Source organism: Oculina patagonica, chromosome 12 (assembly GCF_052425735.1).
Source record: "Oculina patagonica isolate OP01 chromosome 12, crgOcupat, whole genome shotgun sequence".
Taxonomy (NCBI): Eukaryota; Metazoa; Cnidaria; class Anthozoa; order Scleractinia; family Oculinidae; genus Oculina; species Oculina patagonica.
In genome coordinates, this window is record NC_135769.1 from 23,280,944 (window position 1) to 23,299,705 (window position 18,762).

The 18,762-nt window shown below is 37.9% G+C and overlaps 2 protein-coding genes and 1 pseudogene across 3 annotated transcripts; 1 reads left to right on the forward strand and 2 right to left on the reverse strand.

Annotated features, from left to right (window-relative positions):
• Positions 1-1,105: 1,105 nt before the first annotated feature.
• Positions 1,106-3,303, reverse strand: LOC144632186 (kelch-like protein 40; annotated as a pseudogene).
• A 5,493-nt stretch (positions 3,304-8,796) lies between these two features.
• On the reverse strand, positions 8,797-11,675 carry LOC144632865 (kelch-like protein 25). 2 transcript variants are annotated; one of them, XM_078491619.1, is made up of 2 exons: positions 10,266-11,675; positions 8,797-10,232 (listed from the first exon to the last, which is right to left on the reverse strand). In XM_078491619.1, the coding sequence occupies exons 1-2, from the start codon at positions 11,427-11,429 to the stop codon at positions 9,564-9,566; spliced, it is 1,833 nt and encodes a 610-aa protein (XP_078347745.1). In that variant the 5' UTR covers positions 11,430-11,675; the 3' UTR covers positions 8,797-9,563. The 2 variants fall into 2 exon arrangements, with proteins under 2 accessions (XP_078347745.1, XP_078347743.1); XM_078491617.1 differs by having other exon boundaries at positions 8,797-11,675.
• Positions 11,676-12,681: 1,006 nt separating this feature from the next.
• LOC144632332 (DNA-directed RNA polymerase III subunit RPC8-like) lies at positions 12,682-18,561 on the forward strand. Its single transcript, XM_078490958.1, has 6 exons — positions 12,682-12,848; positions 12,958-13,054; positions 14,415-14,501; positions 14,609-14,672; positions 17,001-17,202; positions 18,351-18,561. The coding sequence occupies exons 1-6, from the start codon at positions 12,738-12,740 to the stop codon at positions 18,399-18,401; spliced, it is 612 nt and encodes a 203-aa protein (XP_078347084.1). The 5' UTR covers positions 12,682-12,737; the 3' UTR covers positions 18,402-18,561.
• The last annotated feature ends 201 nt before the right edge of the window (positions 18,562-18,762 follow it).

Here is an 18,762-nt window from a genome sequence, read left to right on the forward strand (position 1 = left end):
ACTCTGGATTCCAGGATAAATGCGCAAGAATCTTGCTACAAGTACCGCGCATGAATAACAGCAGCCTTGAGATTCTCTTCTGGTCGCCACCACGAGAATCTCAATTACGCATGCACGGCACGTGTAGCGTAACCGAGTAACACAGATTTGCACTTCATAAATGTGGTCTGAATATGGCAATGGTTTGCCTTTAAATTAACTTCACTCAAACTCACAGCAGTTTTGCAGTAAGGGCGAAGTTCTTACGTTTTAGTACATTGCAGTTTTAGTACATTGCAGTTTTAGTACATTGCAGTTTTAGTACATTGCAGCTTTAATAAATTGCAACAACAAGACTATGCAAGGATGTCTTGCCAAAAGCTGAAAACATTAGGATCCTGGTAAACCCATGTTTGAACTGTTTGTCAGTTCGTTGCTCAGGTTCTAAACGAGAACTTATCATTGTCATGATTAGCTAACTGCGCATAACTGGGCTGTCCTGATGTTTAGTCCAAACTTACTTTAAACCCTTATGGGTTGAATGAATGAATGAATGTTTATTTCCCATGAAGTCTATTAAGTACATTAGAATGTATATTAATATAATAACTTGGGAGGAAGACTAAAGAAACCCTCACGGGCTTTTACAAAGTAGTCTCCCTTTATTAGTGTTTTTTGTAACAACTATTAGAAAAAAATACATTCCATTTATATCAGTCAGGTAGTACAATAATACATGTACAATAATGATATCACTCTAATTAAGTAATTTCTATGTTCTTATTTTACTGAGCTGTCACTGCTAAAGATAAAATATACTGTTTCAGTTAATTTTTAAGTAAAAAAAAGAGTGGGAGACGTAGGGTTTACAATGGCGAGCCGATAGGCGAGCGTACGGCAAGATCGGACGCGAATAATTCACTGTGAAAGAGACAATAAATGAATGCAAAGTTGTATTCGAATCAGTAGAGATCTGATCAAAAGTAATGAATACTAAACGAGCAGGAGTTTGTATCAAAAGTTAATTCTACTGTTTGTTTTGTATTGGGGTTTACAGTTGTGTACATGTGACGAATACTGTGCTGGAATTGGTTTGCACCCTCATGAATAGTTAATGAATTTTACAAATACTTTTAAAGACGCTGAGTGTTTGACGAACAAAGGTATTCTTATATTCTAAAAGTCAATTATTTTGTGTCTTGTTGAATATTTTCCTTAATGATCTGAATGATCAACATCTTTGTAAATGCAGAGTTCAGTAAGAATGGAGTTCTTGGGACTTGGTCACTGATTGGTCAGTTGATTCGCTTTCGTTGTCAGGGAGGTTTTGATTGGTCAATTTACAATAGGTCGATCACATGATGAGGCATTTGCATTTACCAGAGCACCCAGGGGACGAAGAACGTGTGGTAGAAGGTTCAGCGACAGGAATGAAGCTTTCCAGTTGATGGTCGGCAAGGAATTCTTTGTAAATTCTCATTGAACAAATCTTTGCGGAATATGTAGCATTTTGATCTCTCCTGCTGAACCCACGAGGGAGAGTTCTTTCATTCTTCAGGTTCCATTTATCGTTGACAGGGTCATAACATTTAACCTTCGCACATGTAGGCGTATCTGTGAGTGTAATCATAACACTGCACACAGCATACAGCTTACCATCCAAAACCAGGAGTTTTTGAAGTCGGCCATTCAAGCTTGCAATAACCTGCCACTCATCTGTTGTTTCATCGTACACTTCACAATGATACTTTACTGACAGCAGATCTGCACTTCTAATTCGCGATCGGCGTCCCCGGTGACTCATACCATGACCAGCAACAAAAACTTTATCGTTCACGGCAGCTCCCCAGTGACACCAAGGTCCTTTATGCATGTCAGCTACTTTGTTCCATTGGTCTTTTCTAAGGTCGTATCTGTCAACATCAGTCAGGAAGTTGGTCGGCCTACCACCCTCGAATTCTAAACCTCCAATAAAATAAATAAAGTCATCTTTAGCTACGATGCAAAGATGGTTTCTGTCCAATTTATCAAATGATGATATGTCTTCCCATGAGTTTGATTCGGGTTTGTACTTCGTGATGAAGAGAACATCTCTTCTCTTTTCCAAGGCGAACATTTCATTTTCTTTTGTAACAAATATTTGGAGCAAACTGGCTATCATGGATGTTTCTATGTCAATCCATGGCAATAACATCCATTTACTTGAGAATGGATTATATCTAACCAGCCGACGTTCGTATGGATTTAACACCATTCCTTTCATCCAGGCAAAATTAAAATCTCGTGAGTGGTCAGATTGCCACAGATTGCCCCGACAAGAAACAAAAAATCTTGTGAGGGTTACTTCCGGACAACTGCTGCCTAAATTACACCATTTATTTTCACGAGGGAAATAACACAGAATATTTTCACGCGATTCGATGACTATAACAGATGTTTCAAGCGACTTTCTAGGTGTAACAGATAGATTACTAAAGTCTTTAGACTCAATCAACTTCACCGCGTCCTCCACAAGATCCAAACAGCCTTCACTGTCTTTCACGAGATCATTTGTCACGATATCCTTGCATAGAAAGTCACGCGATATATAAACCAGTCGAACGTGACGAAATAACTCGGCAAAATATTTCTTTCGCTTGCTTTTGTCGTGATCAATCCACGATAAAATGATATTAAAAACATCTTCCTCTGCATTTACATTTATTTCGTCACTTGAAATAAACATTTCAATTTCTCTGCTCGACATATTCAAAACCTCTATTCGGTTGGCTGCGTATACGGCGCTAAAATTTGCGAGGATGAATTTTTTGGTTTTGAAAAAAGTTCTTCGCATCGGTATCTTTCGGAAAGATGGTAATTCGAAAAACAATTGGAAACATTCAACGACTGAAGTAAAACCTTCTCAGCGAAAGGTTTTAGGTTCTGAAGAAACAAATAATCGGCCATTACGATCAGGTCTCGGGCACTTTCTTCAGTCAATATCTGAACATTGCCGGTGTAAATTAACTCCAGTGTATTCCCCATAACCGACTCGGAAAACATCTCCAGCCGAACAACTCCTTCTTTAGACTCCTTCATGTCGCTGTTCAGCAGCTTTTCGAAGAAAGGACTTGCTTCTGAAAGAACTTGTCTGTGAGCTTTGAACTGTTTGCCATCTTCGACCACCAAAATAACATCGCATGGCTGATCGAGTTCACTGAAAATTATTTCTTTACTTGGCTTCTTAGAATTATGAGAGATTTCTAACAAGGCTGCCATCTAAATGTCATAAAGGATCGAGGTTTAGTTTAGTTCATTACGTGCTGACTCCAATTGCTGACTCATGATGCCGATGTTTTGCGTTAGAAATTAAATATTCCTAATGTGTTTGCGGTCGATATTTTAATGTGATGACGTCATGACGGCATCACTTGAAATGTCATCAGGCGAGTGGACCGGATTTAAATCTGTTGTCTTGGTTGCGATTGATCGAAAGGAGAGTGAACAGAAATCAAGTTTAACCCAAGAATAAATCGCCGCGTAAAACACAAAGCAAAATATTCCCGGGCAGTTAGAAAACGATAGTTATAAACGATAGAGACAAATTAAATTTGATGAGCTCTGTTAGATTTTGTAAGCAAAAATCCTTAAATTCTTTCAATACAAAGGGCCGGTGTAAACAATACACTGTTTGTATTTGCTCGTATGTACCGTGTATCGTTAGATCGGATGTCATGCTACAATACATCGCAACTTTTGTTGACCTTTGTTGAGCAACAACAACGGGAAGTCTAAAAAAAAAAGAAAATAAAATATAATAAAATGTTACCATTATTCATTTGCAGCAAATCTATGAAAATAATTCATTATTAATTTTGCATCTTTCTGACTCCATAACGGCTGTATCACACTAATTTGAACTTCAAAAGATTCTACTCAATGCTACTTTATTCAATCTCTATCATTGCTTCTTATGTCAAAAAATGTAAACCAAATTGATTGCAAGGCTGTACAACGCAGGAGGGAGAATTGCCAAAACAGCAGAGCAGTCTCTCAGGCCACGAGACTGACTGCCCGAGAGACACCTGCTAGAATTCGCCCGAGAGACAGCCCAGAAATTGGCCACCCCCCGCCGGGGCAGAGGACGTCGGACAAACACGAACAAGAGACGGCAGCAGAGAAGCAAGCAGGGCTCGTTGCGGGTCCCCTGCATCCAAACTGTTTTTTAAAAATGTAAGCTGGTAGTGTTTCGCTTGCTCTCACCACTCCCTTGCTCCCACACTGTCTGCAATTCGTTTACCAAATTAAACTCGATATATATTGTACCAAGCATTGTCAGTACTTGTGCCAATTCTTCTCATTCCGCAGTTGGATAACAGTCATTTAGAACACAAGTCAATTCGTCACCGCTTCTGCATGCATTGCGTGCCGTTTATTTAACAAACGCTAGTGCAGGAGCACAAAGGAAGACTTCTTGTAGTTGTAAGCTTTTCTTTTATTTCCGACGTGATTTTATTTGTCTCTAACTGAGAGTTCTTCAGGGAATAAATATAACTAACAAAAAGGCATATATAGCACATTTGCGTGCCTAGGTTAAAGTTCCCATGGGGGTGAATAATAATTACAATTGTTAGTATATACCACACAAGTGAATAGTGCTTTTCACGAGCTCTAATTGGTTAACTCGGAGGTGATAAGCAAAGTATTATTCACCTCGGAGCAGATGAAGAGAAACGAAGGGAGTTTAATTACAATAAAATGACTGAAAAGCGGAAGGGACCATCACCAGGTGTCCGTCTTATAATAATAAAAATATTTTATTCAAACACACACAAATTTTATCTGAAAAGGAGGACCACGAGGTTTTCTCTTTTTAGGTCCCCTTTTAAAAATATTATTTAAAATTTTAAAATTTTTTATTTCGTAAATAAAAAAAAATTTAAAATTTAAAAAATAAAAATATATATAAAAAAAAAAATAAAAAACAAAAAAAAAAAAAATATATTTTTAAATAATTAATATAAATAAAATTTAAATATTAATATTTTTTTTTTTTTTTATATATTTTATTTTTTTTTTTTTTTTTTTTTTTTAGAGGTGTCCTGTCGTTATAGAGGTGTCCGTCAAGAGAAAGTTGACTGTATTAGGCCCGGACATCTTCTCTCCATTGCAGACGGTTGTTTGCTGCCTGTCTTGCTCTTGTACATGTCATCTCTGTTATCATTCCCAGATCCTTCTCGTCCAGTGTAACTATTATCATTTGATCTTTAGGCAGGGGGTGGGGGGTTGTTACCAACTTAATTGCGGGTAGATAGAAAGTGCTTTTGCCCGTGCGTCTGCCATATCTTTAGATAGAATATTTAATTCACGGTTTGTCAATTTCATTCACAAGACTGAATTTTAATCTTTGACTTAAAGAGAAAAATATGCAGGAAAAAGCCTTAAAAATTCCTATAAAGACCAACAAAATATCTAAAATATCTACAAACGTTGGTGTTTATGGCGGACTGGTAGTACGCATTTCTAGCGTACGAGAACAGAAGAAATTCTCTTTGGACATTTACTTTTGTTTAAACCACATTTCCTTGCAGAAAAGTAGGGAGCGGGGGTGCGATGGGTGCATCCGCACCCCCCCCCCCCCCTCCCACGAGCCTTAGAAGTCCGCTCGTTGTAAAAGAAATAGATTAAGGGAAATGTTATTTCTGTACTTCAACTATTTACATTCAATATGGCCCTCTGGGTTGAAGGTCCACCATTTTTCGATTCGTGTGGTATATTTTGGACCAAATTGTATTGTATTGTTGGATTCTAGGTTAATTTCAACGAAACATTCTACCTAATGTCCTTCAGAGACGAACCGTTTGAAGTTCCATTAATATGCTAAAAGATCAACAAACCGACTCTGGCTGATTTATGTAATTACTATTTGACGCTGAAATGAAGAAACCTAGGTTTTTCCTGTCTTCCTTTTATGCACTGCCATCATCGTTAGCTAAATAAATTGTAAATTACGCTTTCGAGGTCCTGTTTCGAAAAATATGATGTAAATTTTAAATTGTACCTGAATAATTGTCGTTGTTACCTTCACTTTTACTTTTTTTTTTTCTTAAAAAATTGTCTTCAAAACGACGAAATGCAAAATCCGGGTTACGGGCCTGAAAGCCATGGACTCTAACCCACCAGAGACCGGTTGGTCAGTTGGAGAGCGCGGGGGGGCAGATCAACCTTACCCGCGACCCTAGTATCAACCAGATTACGTATTCGATCATTACTCTGGCTTTGCACCTGTCCTCTGCCCTGTCCTCTTTCCTCTGGCTTTGCACTCTGGCTTTGCACCTGATTACTCAGCAGCCATCGTCAAACACCACAGTAGTGGTCAATCATCAAGCGGTAGTGGTACAGAGAGCCACGCGAAAATGGAGTTCTGGACTATGCGACTATTTTGCAGACTGTGGCTCTTGTAAGTATACATGTAGCACAGGTAACCCAGGAAAATGTTATTTTTCGAGAGGCTAACCTGAAATTAAGTTTTTGTTTGCAGTGTGCATGGGGTTTTGGTGCCCAATTGGTCTGTTGTTTGACGTATCCTACAGGATGGGCGAGGGATGTTGTTTTCCGTGTTGCCACGGTCCCGGTGCTCTGCTGGGAATCAGAATTGAGGAAAAATGACCGCTATTCCGTCCAAGAAATAGGCGAAATAGTGCGCGTTTATAAAATGTTTAACTTAATACGAACTTTGAATAAGAATTTGCATGTCAGTGTTGCTTGTTTTCGTTCCTGTGTATATCCACTCCCTTTCCTCCTACCCAGTACTAAATTAACTCGCTTCTTTTTTCAGGGATCTCTCATGAATGATTACTGTGCCGTCCAGTGTTGTCCGCTGTGCGCTCTCTGCCAGCTGTCACGTGAGCTTAAACACGTTGCGCGTTAATTGCTGACCATTCTCTTGGTCTTTTTTAAGTTTGACCTAAACAGCCACTAGAGAGATTTGATTTCGTTATTCATGTTTTGCACATAGGAAAGGTCGTTAAAATGACATTTTTTTAATGATGTTATTGTTCACAGTAATGAATAAAAGAGCTTGATAACAGCCATCGTGTGTTGCCAAATTGCGTCCTGGCTTTTCACAATGTAACAATTTTTTACTAGTTTTTCAATGAAATCCTAGATTCCAAGGAGTCTTTTTTTTGTTTTTAGGTTGTCTATAGATAAATAAATTAAATAAATTAACAATATTTAGAGAGGAATTAAGTCGAATTAGAATTTGGAATGTTGGTTTTTCAGGAGGGAGGAAAACCGGAGAACCAGGAGAAAAACCCTCGGAACAAGGTCAAGAACCATCACCAAACTCAACCCAAATAGGCACCTGGTTGGAATCGAACCCGGGCCACATTGGTGGGAGGCGAGTGCTCTCACCACTGACCTGCTCCCCCCAAAAACAACGAAAATACAAAAACAACTTCAAACAAACAAAGAAACATGAGAATAAAATAGTTCGTCGATATGTGCCTCCCTTTTTCCCTAGTTATAGCAAGTGCTCGTGCGTTCTCGACGAACGTAGAGACAATAGAAAGTTTGTGAACAGGCTAGAATAAAACGCCATGTGGCATAATGGAGAAGAATGCGGTTATTTTTTATTTTTTTTTTAGCTTTTTTTGGTTGTCTGCAATAGTTTTAGATTCTACAAATTACTGCGGACGACCAAAAAGAATCTCAAAGTTGCCATAACGCACGTGTGGCACGTGTAGCTTAACAGAATAAAACAGATTTGCACTTCATAAATGTGGCCTGGATATGGCAATGGCGTTTCCCTTTATTAACTTCAATCAAACTCACAGCAATTTTACAGTGAGTGTTAGGCTGAGTTTTGCCGAAATAGTATTCACAAAAGATAACGTATCACTAAAGTAGAAGACACAAAACTGATTCATTTCTCTTGGTCAATCATATTTATACACATAATTAACAAGGCGTATCTTGAACGGATCTGCTAAGCAAACCAAAATAGCATTCTTAGGATAAAAACAAAAACAAATCAAAGTCTCTTCGAGATATCGACGTTTTTGCATGAAGTATGAGTCGAAGGTTTATCCTGTGCATTGTTCTTCGAACTTATCATTACAGTTTCTTTGTAGTTTAGTTTAACAATTTCCTATCTTCGCGGAGGAAATGCAGCCACATAATTTTGTCAAAAATGGCTCGTCCGCGCCGGGTATTTATACACATATTCCTTAACATTACACAAATAAACAGTGCAAATTTCACCGAGATCTGACAATTCTATACTTAAAAATTGCAAGGACCTTTCGAGGCAGTCGATTACGGCAGCGAAATTAGCAAATGAAACAGCAAAATATGCGTTCGACGCTTTGTTTTTGCGACGCCATATTTGAATTGTTATAGGTAGACCGCTGTTCAATGTGTTCAAGGCCGTATCGTTACGATTGCTCCACGAAAAAGCACGAAAAAAAAATACGGATATTTCCGACTACTGTCGGAGAAAACATTGCGCATATAATTGCGGCGTAAACAAATCGTTACACTCAAGCTGCGTTTTGTCTAGGCTCTGCGAGGGTCGGATATCAAGACTCAGGATTAAACAAAAGCCATATATACAGTGAATGCTTTCGAATTATATTTGAAGATGAAATACGAAAGAATTTTGCTGTCTTTGACTGAAATTCCACTCGAACTGCGTAGATACGATCGCATGTTGTAAAGCCGATTCATGCAACATTTCTGTCAACGCGAGGTCTCGTCCCTAACGACCTAGGCTGATGTAGCGACCAAATTTGGCCTAATTTTTAACCGCTCCTAATCTAAAAAGAAGCTCCCATCTCTTGCATTTGTTTTAACTTCAATAATATCTTTGAAAAGAGCGAGTTTTTTGGTATGGTTTATTTTTGACGTTTGTAATTTTTAAACGATGTAAGTGCTAGTGATTATTTATTCGTGTTTTAGTTACGCAATCCATTGTTTGTGCGACGCTTTTTATAGATCGCCTTTCAGACACACGTGCGTTGAGATAAGAAAGCTGACATGTCACTTTTAAAATTGTTATATAACGTTTGTAAATGTGACAAGTCACGTTTTTTCCACGAGATCGCAAGTGATCACCCACAGCGGAAAGTAATCCCTTGAGAAATTAAAACAGTCCCTTGAGAAATTAAAAAAGTCCCTTGAGAGTTTACAAATATGTGGTTCCAAATTTTGTCCACATAACCCCTATTCTACCATTTTAGCTTGTAAACAAGCAAAAACGTCGAAAAAACCAGTTTTAACAATCTTTATTGTAAGAGATCTTAGCGCTTTTTATCTTTTTATCATTGTAACAATTTTAGCAATTTATCTATTTTTTAGCTTAGCTTTTTAGCTTTTTTACCTTAATATAGTTTTAATGTTTTTTATCAACTAGTTTTAATGTTTTATTTACACACGACCCCACAAGCTATGAAGCTTTTTTTACCCCATCGTGTATAAATAAAGGTTTAGATTGATTGATTGATTGATTGAGAATGGAGTTCTTGAGACTTGATCACTGATTTGTCAATTGATTGGCTTTTACTGTCACCGACATTTTGATTGGTCAATTTTCAATAGCTCGATCACATGACGAGGCATTTGCATTTACTAGAAGACCTGGGGCACGAAGATCGTGTGTTTAAAGGTCTAGGAAGACTATCGGGGATGAAGCTTTCCAGTTGATGGTCGGCGAGGAATTCTTTGTAAATTCTCATTGAACAAACCTTTCCCCATTTCCTGTATCGGACAGTTATTACATTTTTCAGGTTCCATTTATCACTGAAAGGGTCATAACACTCAACCTTTTTAAATTTAACTACGTGCTTTAGCGTCACACTGCACACGGCATACATCTTACCATCAACAGCCAAAAGTTTTTCAACATTGCCATTCAGGCTTGCAATAACCTGCCACTCATCTGTTGTTTCATCATACACTTCACAATGATTTGTTTTTGACAGCAGATCCCATCCAGCAACAAAAATTTTTTCGTTTACCGCAGCTCCCCAATGATACCCAAAGCCTTCATGAATGTCAGCAACTTTGTCCCACTGGTCTTTTCTAAGGTCGTATCTGTCAACATCAGTCAGATAGGCCACGCTACCATTTTCATATTCAGCACCTCCAATGAAATAAATGAAATCATCTTTGGCTACAATGCAAAAATAGCGTCTACCCAAATCAAATGATGATATGTCTTCCCATGAGTTTGATTCGGGCTTGTACTTCGTGATGAAGAAAACATGTTTTTCCTTTCGTTCCCTACTTCCAGGCAGAGATTCTACTGATTCCAAGGCGTACATTTCATGTTCTTTTATAACAAATATTTGGTGCACATCTCTGTATGTTTTGTTGCCAGAATATGGCAATAACATCCATCCATTTGAGAATGGATTATACCTAACCAGTCGACGTTCGTATGATAACGTTTCTCTCCAGCGACTTGCAGCTATATAGTCTGGAGTTCGGTCGAGTGTATACAGATTGCCACAACAAGAAACAAATTCCTCTGAGTCGGTAAGCCAACTTCTGCCTAAATTACACCATTTATCTTCACGAGGGAAATAACACAGAATAATTTCACTCAATTCGATGACTATAACAGATGTCTCAAGCGACTTTCTAGGTGTAACAGTTAGATACCTAAAGTCTCTAGACTCAATCAACTTCATCGCGTCATCCACAAGATCCAAACAGCCTTCACTGCCTTTCACGAGATCATTTGTCACGATATTCTTGCATAGAATGTCACGCGATACATAAACCAGTCGAACGTGACCAAATAACGCGGCAAAATATTTCTTTCGCTTGCTTTTGTCGTGATCAATCCACGATAAAATGATGTTAAAAACATCTTCCTCCGCGTTAACATTTATTTCGTCACTTGAAATAAACATTTCAATTTCTCTGTTCGACATATTCAAAACCTCTATTCGGTTGTCTGCGTATACCGCGCTAAAATTGGCGAGGATGAATTTTTGAGTTTTGGAAAAAAGTTCTTCGCATCGGTATCTTTCGGAAAGATGATAATTCGAAAAACAATTGGAAAAATTCAACGACTGAAGTAAAACCTTCTCAGCGAGAGGTTTTAGGTTCTGAAGAAACAAATAATCGGCCATTACGATCAGGTCTCGGGCACTTTCTCCAGTCAATATCTGAACATTACCGGTGTAAATAAACTCCAGTGTATTCCTCATAACCGACTCGGAAAACATCTCCAGCCGAACAACACCTTCTTTAGACTCCTTCATGTCGCTGTTCAGCAGCTTTTCGAAGAAAGGACTTGCTTCTGAAAGAACTTGTCTGTGAGCTTGGAACTGTTTGCCGTCTTCGACCACCAAAACAACATCGCATGGCTGATTGAGTTTGTCTTCTGGCAGAAAGAGTTCACTGAAAATTTCTTTACTTGGCTTCTTAGAATTATGACAGATTTCCGACAATGCTGCCATCTGAATGTCATAAAGGATCGATGTTTAGTTTAGTTCATTAGGTGCTGACTCCAATTGCTGACTCATGATGGCCATGTTTTGCGTTAGAAATTTAGAATATTTTAAGATATTCCTAATGCGTTTGCGGTTTTTTTTAAAGTGATGACGTCATGACGGCATCACTTAAAATGTCATCTGGCGAGTGGACCGGATCTTTAAGTCCGTTGTCTTGGTTGCGATCGATCGCGAAGAGAGTAAACGGAAATCAAATTTTCGGGGGTGGAAGGGGTTTCTTTTTTTTTTTTTTTTTTTTTTTTTTTTTTTTTTTTTTTTTTTTTTTTTTTTTTTTTTTTTTTTTTTTTTTTTTTTTTTTTTTTTTTTTTTTTTTTTTTTTTTTTTTTTTTTTTAAATTTTTTTTTTTTTTTTTTTTTTTTTTTTTTTTTCCGGTGTGTTCTTTTTTTCTTTTGTTTTTTTTTTTTTTTTTTTTTTTTTTTTTTTTTTTTTTTTTTTTGAAAATTTAACGCAAGAAGAAATCGCCGCGCAAAACAAAGCAAATCTTGGGCAGTTTGAAAGGAACTGTTTGCCATCTTCGACCACCAAAACAACATCGCATGGCCATTCGAGTGTGTCTTTTGGCGTGAAAACCTCTCTGAATATGTCTTTACTTGATGTCTCAGAATTATCAGAGGTTTCTAGCAAGGCTGCCCACAGGCGGCCCAGGCTCTCTCGTTAATTATTTGCAACGGTCGTTGTCGGTTCGACTCAAGCGATCGAAAAATATGCTTCATAAATTGACGAATTTGAGATCTTTCGTTCCTAAATTACAATAAACTGTAAGCCATATAAATAAAGATCACTTACCTATATTGTTGATTGTCTGTTATTGTGTGATTTTGAGGGGTTTTGGTATTAGTAGGGGGCGTCAGCGGCAAGTGAGGAATAAACGTCCCAAAACCCCTCAAAATCACACAATAACAGACAATCAACAATAGGTAAGTTATCTTTATTTATATGATATGGCTTACAGTTTATTGTAATTTAGGAACGAAAGATCTCAAATTCGTCAATTTATGAAGCATATTTTTCGATCGCTTGAGTCGAACCGACAACGACCGTTGCAAATAATTAACGAGAGAGCCTGGGCCGCCTGTGGGCTGCCATCTAAAATGTCTTTTAGTTAAAGGACCGATTTTTAGTTCAGTTCATTTTGTGCTGAAAACCTGAAACCTTTCCCGACCGAAACCTGTTCCTTTAAACTCGGTCCCAGTTTTTCTCTAGCCAAACTATCGCCAAAGAACGCCTGGCGGTAATTTGTTTTCGTTTTGCAAAATGTTCGTCCTCGCTGAAATGAAAGATACTGTAAGGGTAAAACCTTGGCATTTTGGAGTTGATCTTCGAGAAGCCATCTCCACTAAATTGAATAAAAAGCTTGCTAACAAGGTGAGTGGACAGGGATGATGTATAAAGTTGATAAGAGCGGACTTCTTATATTCCTTTCGATTCAAAAGTTACTTTTGTTGGTTTATGAAGATTCATGTTTTGTTGCTAGGTGGTTCATAATGTTGGCTTGTGTATCGTGCTACATGACATCACTTCTATTGGCGATTCGTATCTCTTTCCTGGCGATGGGTCTTCGCATACTCCAGGTGAGTTTAACGAGAAATTCGGCCCTCGTAATACATGGCCCATGCTGACTTAATTATGAAGGGGAACGTGGTATAGAAACACTTTAATACGCTCCATATTACGTGCATCTGGCCTTCATATCCACATGAAAGATTACAATAAGACATATGTTGTGATGGGATTTACAACCAGTCAGTTTAAAACTCAGACTGCAGACCGGGGATAGAATGCAGACTGCAGACCAAGGGTAAAGTAACAAAAGAAGAGTCACAAAGCCATTTTTCCCTGCCGACTCCAAAGTTCAAAGGAATGTATGTAGACCACGCTTTGCACGAGTGAACAAGCAAATGAACTGGCGATAAATAATTTTATGACGAAAGGGCATACACTGACACCGATCAAAAGTAAAATGATCAATTGTGTTGGCAATCGGTCATGCGTGCACTGTGCAAAGCGTATCTGACATATATTCTTTGAACTTTGAAGCGGTCAGGGAAAAATGGCTTTTTGAGGTTCATTTGTGACTCTTTGTGACTCTGCATTTACCCCTGGTCTGCATTCTGCATTTTACACTGACCAGATTCGCAATGCCCCTTGAAAGGCCTTAAATCATAGTTAGTAAAGGGAGTTTTGTCTTGATGACTGGTGTGCATCAAGTTCAAAAGGCAGCATGCTGGTGTCTGTTTGACATTATCAGCGATGTCGCTAAGGGCCGGCTGCCGGCTATTTTAACCGGCTGAAATAAAACTTAAATCCTGCTGAATTTTCACATAAAAAAAAATACTTAGGTAAATTTTTAGACCAAAAAACCCCTCTCTTCCCCCCGCCTTTTTTTTTTTTCTCCCCCCCCCCCTCAGAACGTTACCAGAACTTTTGATTGGTTTAGTTGGCGAGTTTTGATATGACTTACTCAGAAAAATATGAGCTTAGTGGTGATTGGCAAAACCAAAGGAAATGTATGTGGTTCGGGTTGGAGCAGCCGAGGGAGCGCTGTGTGAGGAGCCAAACAGTGTGCTGCTAAGGAGACTAATATTCTGTGATACTGATATGAATTAATTTCTCTTGCTGTTACTAAGGGATCAACACAAAATTTCCATGATGTAATGATTGTGTAGTGTACATGTATGTAACATGAAGTCTGCAGTATGTTGGCTGAGAAAAAACTGTTGCATAACTTTGTCAAAGACTTTGTTTCTTCATGAAAGCTTTCCTAGCTGGTCAACACTGTAATCTCATCGACAACAATTCCTAATTTATTGTAATTAATATTTTATTACTATTTTGTAGGTATATTTAGTTTGTCACTTTTTTGTAAGAAAGTTGTGTCCAGATAGCTGTATGATCCAATGATAATGTGTGAATTGCTCTGTTCTGTTTTAGTAAAATTCCGTTTTGTTGTGTTCCGTCCATTTGTTGATGAAATTCTCACTGGCAGAATCCGCAGTTGTAACCATGAAGGAGTCCAAGGTGCGGTGTGTTTTCGGATGAATTTGGTTTTTTGCACACCAGTTAAATAATTTATGTGGAACTTTCAATATTAAAACTCTTGTTTTTTTTTCTTCTTTAATTGACAGTATCAATGGAGTTCTTTGATGATATTACTATTCCTTATGAGTATCTTCAGCAGCCCTCCAAGTTGTATCCTTTGAACATTTCAAATACCAGTTACAAGTGTTATACAGCTATTTCAATTAACGTTGTCAGATCAAAGCTTAAAGCTAAAAGAGAAGACCGAATAGTGGTCTGGGTATCTACTGGAAATTTGCATATTGGCCTGTAGGTATTATACAAGTTTGTATTTTTGCACGTGAAGATTTTAATTCATGAATTTGTTTTTCTCTCAGGAGGCCTTTTCTGTAGCTTGCTTTCATTGTCGAGTAGCTTTGAGTTTTGAAAAGTCTTTTTAAATTTAGTGTAGCTAATATAATTTACCTTGTTCATACAGGTCTTAAGAGAAAGAAAACGTGCAAATTTGCGTTTGTCATGTCATTATATCTCATTAGTATTCAGCACAGGCAGTTGCTCTCCTCTTTGACCCATACTACCTATCGGTCTTGTCTTTAAGCTTTTTTCCGACAACGTTAATTGAAATAGCTGTATACAAAGAATCTCTCAAATTGCATGAAACTGTGTTTAATCATCTATCCTTTTTTGTGCAACAGCTGTGTTACATGGCCTTTCCCTGGCTAATATTGCCATCTCATCCCAACTCTTTCAGCCAAAATCATTCCTTGCCTTCTACCATTCTCCACCCCATGTCTTTGGGTCTTTTGTGAAATTTATATTTGTATATTTCTTTGTTTGCAGCCCTAAACAAGACCATTATGACTAAAAATATTGGCGTTTTGCCCGGAACACCCTAAGCGAGACCAAAAATCCAAAAATTACACCCCTAAACCCTTACGCGAGACGATGAGCATCCCCGTCCTTTTCATATGCAAGGTCTCCACTCCCCCCCCTCCCCGGTTCTTTTAGTGTATGGGAAATTGTATTTCAGGAGGTTAAATTTCTTTTCAAATAAACTGAATTTCCAAATAGCATTTTGTTCTTCTATCATTTCCCCACTTGATCACTCTCATGCAAGAAAACATATTTGATGGACTACAAATGCTTCTCAACTCATTATATTCAACAAGAAACAGGAAATCTACTGTTTGGATACCTGGTCTTATGGATAATGTTATGATTTTTCTACTATAGTCTGTTTTTTTGATGCGAAGATAATTATATCAAACACTTGAGGCAGTGTTTCATCGGCTATCAAAAAAGCTCCACTGCACGTCATATTTTCAACTCTCTCTCCTTGGTGTTTTGAATATCCCGATGAAACACTGTCACTTAAGTTTGATGTACAGGGTTCGTACCCTTTTTCACAAACATTTTTCCAGGACTTTTCAAGGACTCAGATTTATTTTCCAGGACTTCAAAATTCACAATAACCCTTTCACTCCCAAGATCTCAATATTATTTCTCCTTACTGTCTGCCATACATTTCTTATTATGTAAGTTCTGAGAATTTAGCTGTTACTTGAAATTAACAGATTTCCAGAACTTTCCAGGACGGGTAGATTTTTTCCGGGACTTTCCAGACTCCTGGAACGTGCCTCAAAAAAATTCCAGGACTTTCCAGGTTTTCCAGGACCGGTACAAATCCTGATATACAACTTGTATACCGTATTATTCGATAAGCGCCCAACCCGAAAGCGCCCACCCGAATAAGCGCCCACCCGAGGAGGAAAAGAAAGCGCCCAGCCCGAAAAGCGCCCACCCCCAAGAGGAATGAATGTGAAGGAGAAAAATTGACTTAGAGACGATCCCGAAGACCGAGTAGTACTGAAACTTCATAACTTTTTATCAGCCGACACCTCACGTTTAGTACTATACATTGTTCGCAAATAAACGACACGCACAAATGGCGAAAAAAGCACCCAGCCCGAAAGCGCCCACCTCGAAAAGCGTCCACCCCGAGGCCAAAGCGCCAGGGCGCAAATCGAATAAATACGGTAATTGAAGGCCTCGGTGTAAAAAGGGCAGAAGTGATTTCGGCTAAAAATTAACCTTGCCAAAATAACTCCAAAATTAGCGTGCGGGTTTGTTTCCATACGGAAGTGAAACATTTGTAATTAAATTATTTTTGCCGGCTTTTGCTCCGTTTCCGAGAGTTAACATATGCAAAAAATCTAGGTTTTTCCAGTTGGCATTTTAAGTAGCTTCTTTGTTTCAATGGAACAAAGAACCTTATAAAAATGTCAACTTGAAAAACCGAGTTTTTGTTTTATTTTGGGGAAAAAACCTGGAAAAAGAAATTACAGTACTTAACAATGTTTCACATACGTAAACAAACCCACATGCGAAATGTCAAGTCATTTTCTCAATGTTCATTTTTAACAAAAATCTCTTCCACCCTTAATTTTGCACCACGCCCTTCAACTGACGTTGCACATCCTTAACAAGTGAAAACCTTAGTGATGAGGATGAACAACTGTGGGTCTGGGAATACATGACAGATGATGGAGGGCATGATTTGTTCATGGATATCAACGAGGAGATCAGATTCCGAGTGGTAGATGAAGTTTTCACTGATTTGAGTCCTGCTGGGCCTGAGATGTCAGGCGAAAAGCAGAGTGCTGACGAGACAGAAAATAAAAGATCCCCATATACCATCACAGTAAGTCACTTTGCTCTTAGGAATATTTCACTTAGTGTAGTGAAAGCCATAAAAAAATCTGATTTAACAAGGGAAACAGAGAACAAAAGATCCCTAAATACCACTGATATACCATCACAGTAAGTCACTATGCTCTTAGGAAGGGTTCACTGCATGTGGTGGAAGCCATAAAAAATCCTGATTAAACAAACGAGACAGAAAACCAGATCTAGAACTTACAGTGAAAAAGTATAAAGTCTCTAGGCTTGAAGAAGACTGTATGTGTGTATGGAGTTAATAACATCTTTAATTTCGTTATAAACTGCACTATTTAAAATTTCACGTTTCCTTCTAAATGTACATTGTTTAAACCACTTCATTTTAAATCTCCTTATGCAATTTTCTTCTTGGCAAGGAAACTGAGAAATTCTGCTTCCTCTAGCTTCAAACAGTCCATTTTAAATGCATTTAATTTCATGATTTTTGGGGGGTATAGGCGCACTTATACATAGCTGGGTGCTTAAAGGTCTTAAAGGAGGGTGGTGTTTAACTGAGGAAATTATATGTAGTATATTATCTTCAAAATTACATCTAAGGCTGATGGTAGGCTGCGTAGCAGGCGCCGTAGTTTCTAGTGCGCGTATGGAAAACGCTAAAGACGTGAGGGGGTCCCGTGAGGAAAAATCGATTTTTCTTCGCGTTGCCTTCTTATGATCGCGCACTCATTTAAACGCGCTAAAAAACGTACACAGACGCCTGCTACACAGGCTAGGCTAATGGTAACTGCACTAACGCATTTTACATGATTGTCCTGTGTATGCATATTACAATTAAAAAACTCATTAATAATTCATAAGGAAAATACAAAAAAATTTATTTTTTATTGTTTTTTTTTTTTTTTGTTAAATACACGGCTGAATTTTCTCCATTTTTTTTTCCCAAAAAACCCCCATATATATTTTTTTTTAAAAATTATTATTTTCCTTAAAGATTTTTTACCCTTTCATAAATTTTTTTTTTTTTATTTTTTAATCAAAAACCCCCCCCCCCCCCCTTTTTTTTAATTTATAAAAAACCCCCCCCCCCTCCCTAAAAAAAAAAATTTTTTCCACAACTTTCTATTATTTTGATACTGAGGTATTACAAAGCAGTTCTTTGTTTATATTTAGGGATCCATAAGTGAGCCTGGTCTTGGTCTTCGATCATGGTGGTCAAGCTGATGAAGAATATTAAGACTGTAGACACTGATGTCAGACCTTGTGGGAATGAAATACATCATGTATCTACCACAAGCAGTGATCTGCATATATCATGACTTGGTTACAAGACGTTTTTAAGCAGTGAGCAAGTCAGATCTAAACAAAAATAATTGCTGCATGTTTGAGGATGTGTGTATTGAGTGTCTTTGAGCCAGAAGTTACAGCACACATGTAGATTTTTTTTTTTTTTTTTTTTTTTATTTTTTTTTTTTATTTAGTCGTGAATGAACGGAGAATCCTTCGCAGTTTTGCTGTATGTTTTATCTTTGGGTCGACGAGTGGCCATGAAACTTTAAACCCACATATTTGAACAGGGTCTTGG

Excerpts from the sequence above, each read along its gene's own strand:
- LOC144632865 (XM_078491617.1), bottom strand. The coding sequence starts at position 11,429 with ATGGCAGCATTGTCGGAAATCTGTCATAATTCTAAGAAGCCAAGTAAA.
- LOC144632332 (XM_078490958.1), top strand. The coding sequence starts at position 12,738 with ATGTTCGTCCTCGCTGAAATGAAAGATACTGTAAGGGTAAAACCTTGG. Across the intron at positions 12,849-12,957 it reads ATAAAAAGCTTGCTAACAAG|GTGGTTCATAATGTTGGCTT; the intron begins GTGAGTGGACAG and ends TTTTGTTGCTAG. Across the intron at positions 13,055-14,414 it reads TGGGTCTTCGCATACTCCAG|TAAAATTCCGTTTTGTTGTG; the intron begins GTGAGTTTAACG and ends GTTCTGTTTTAG.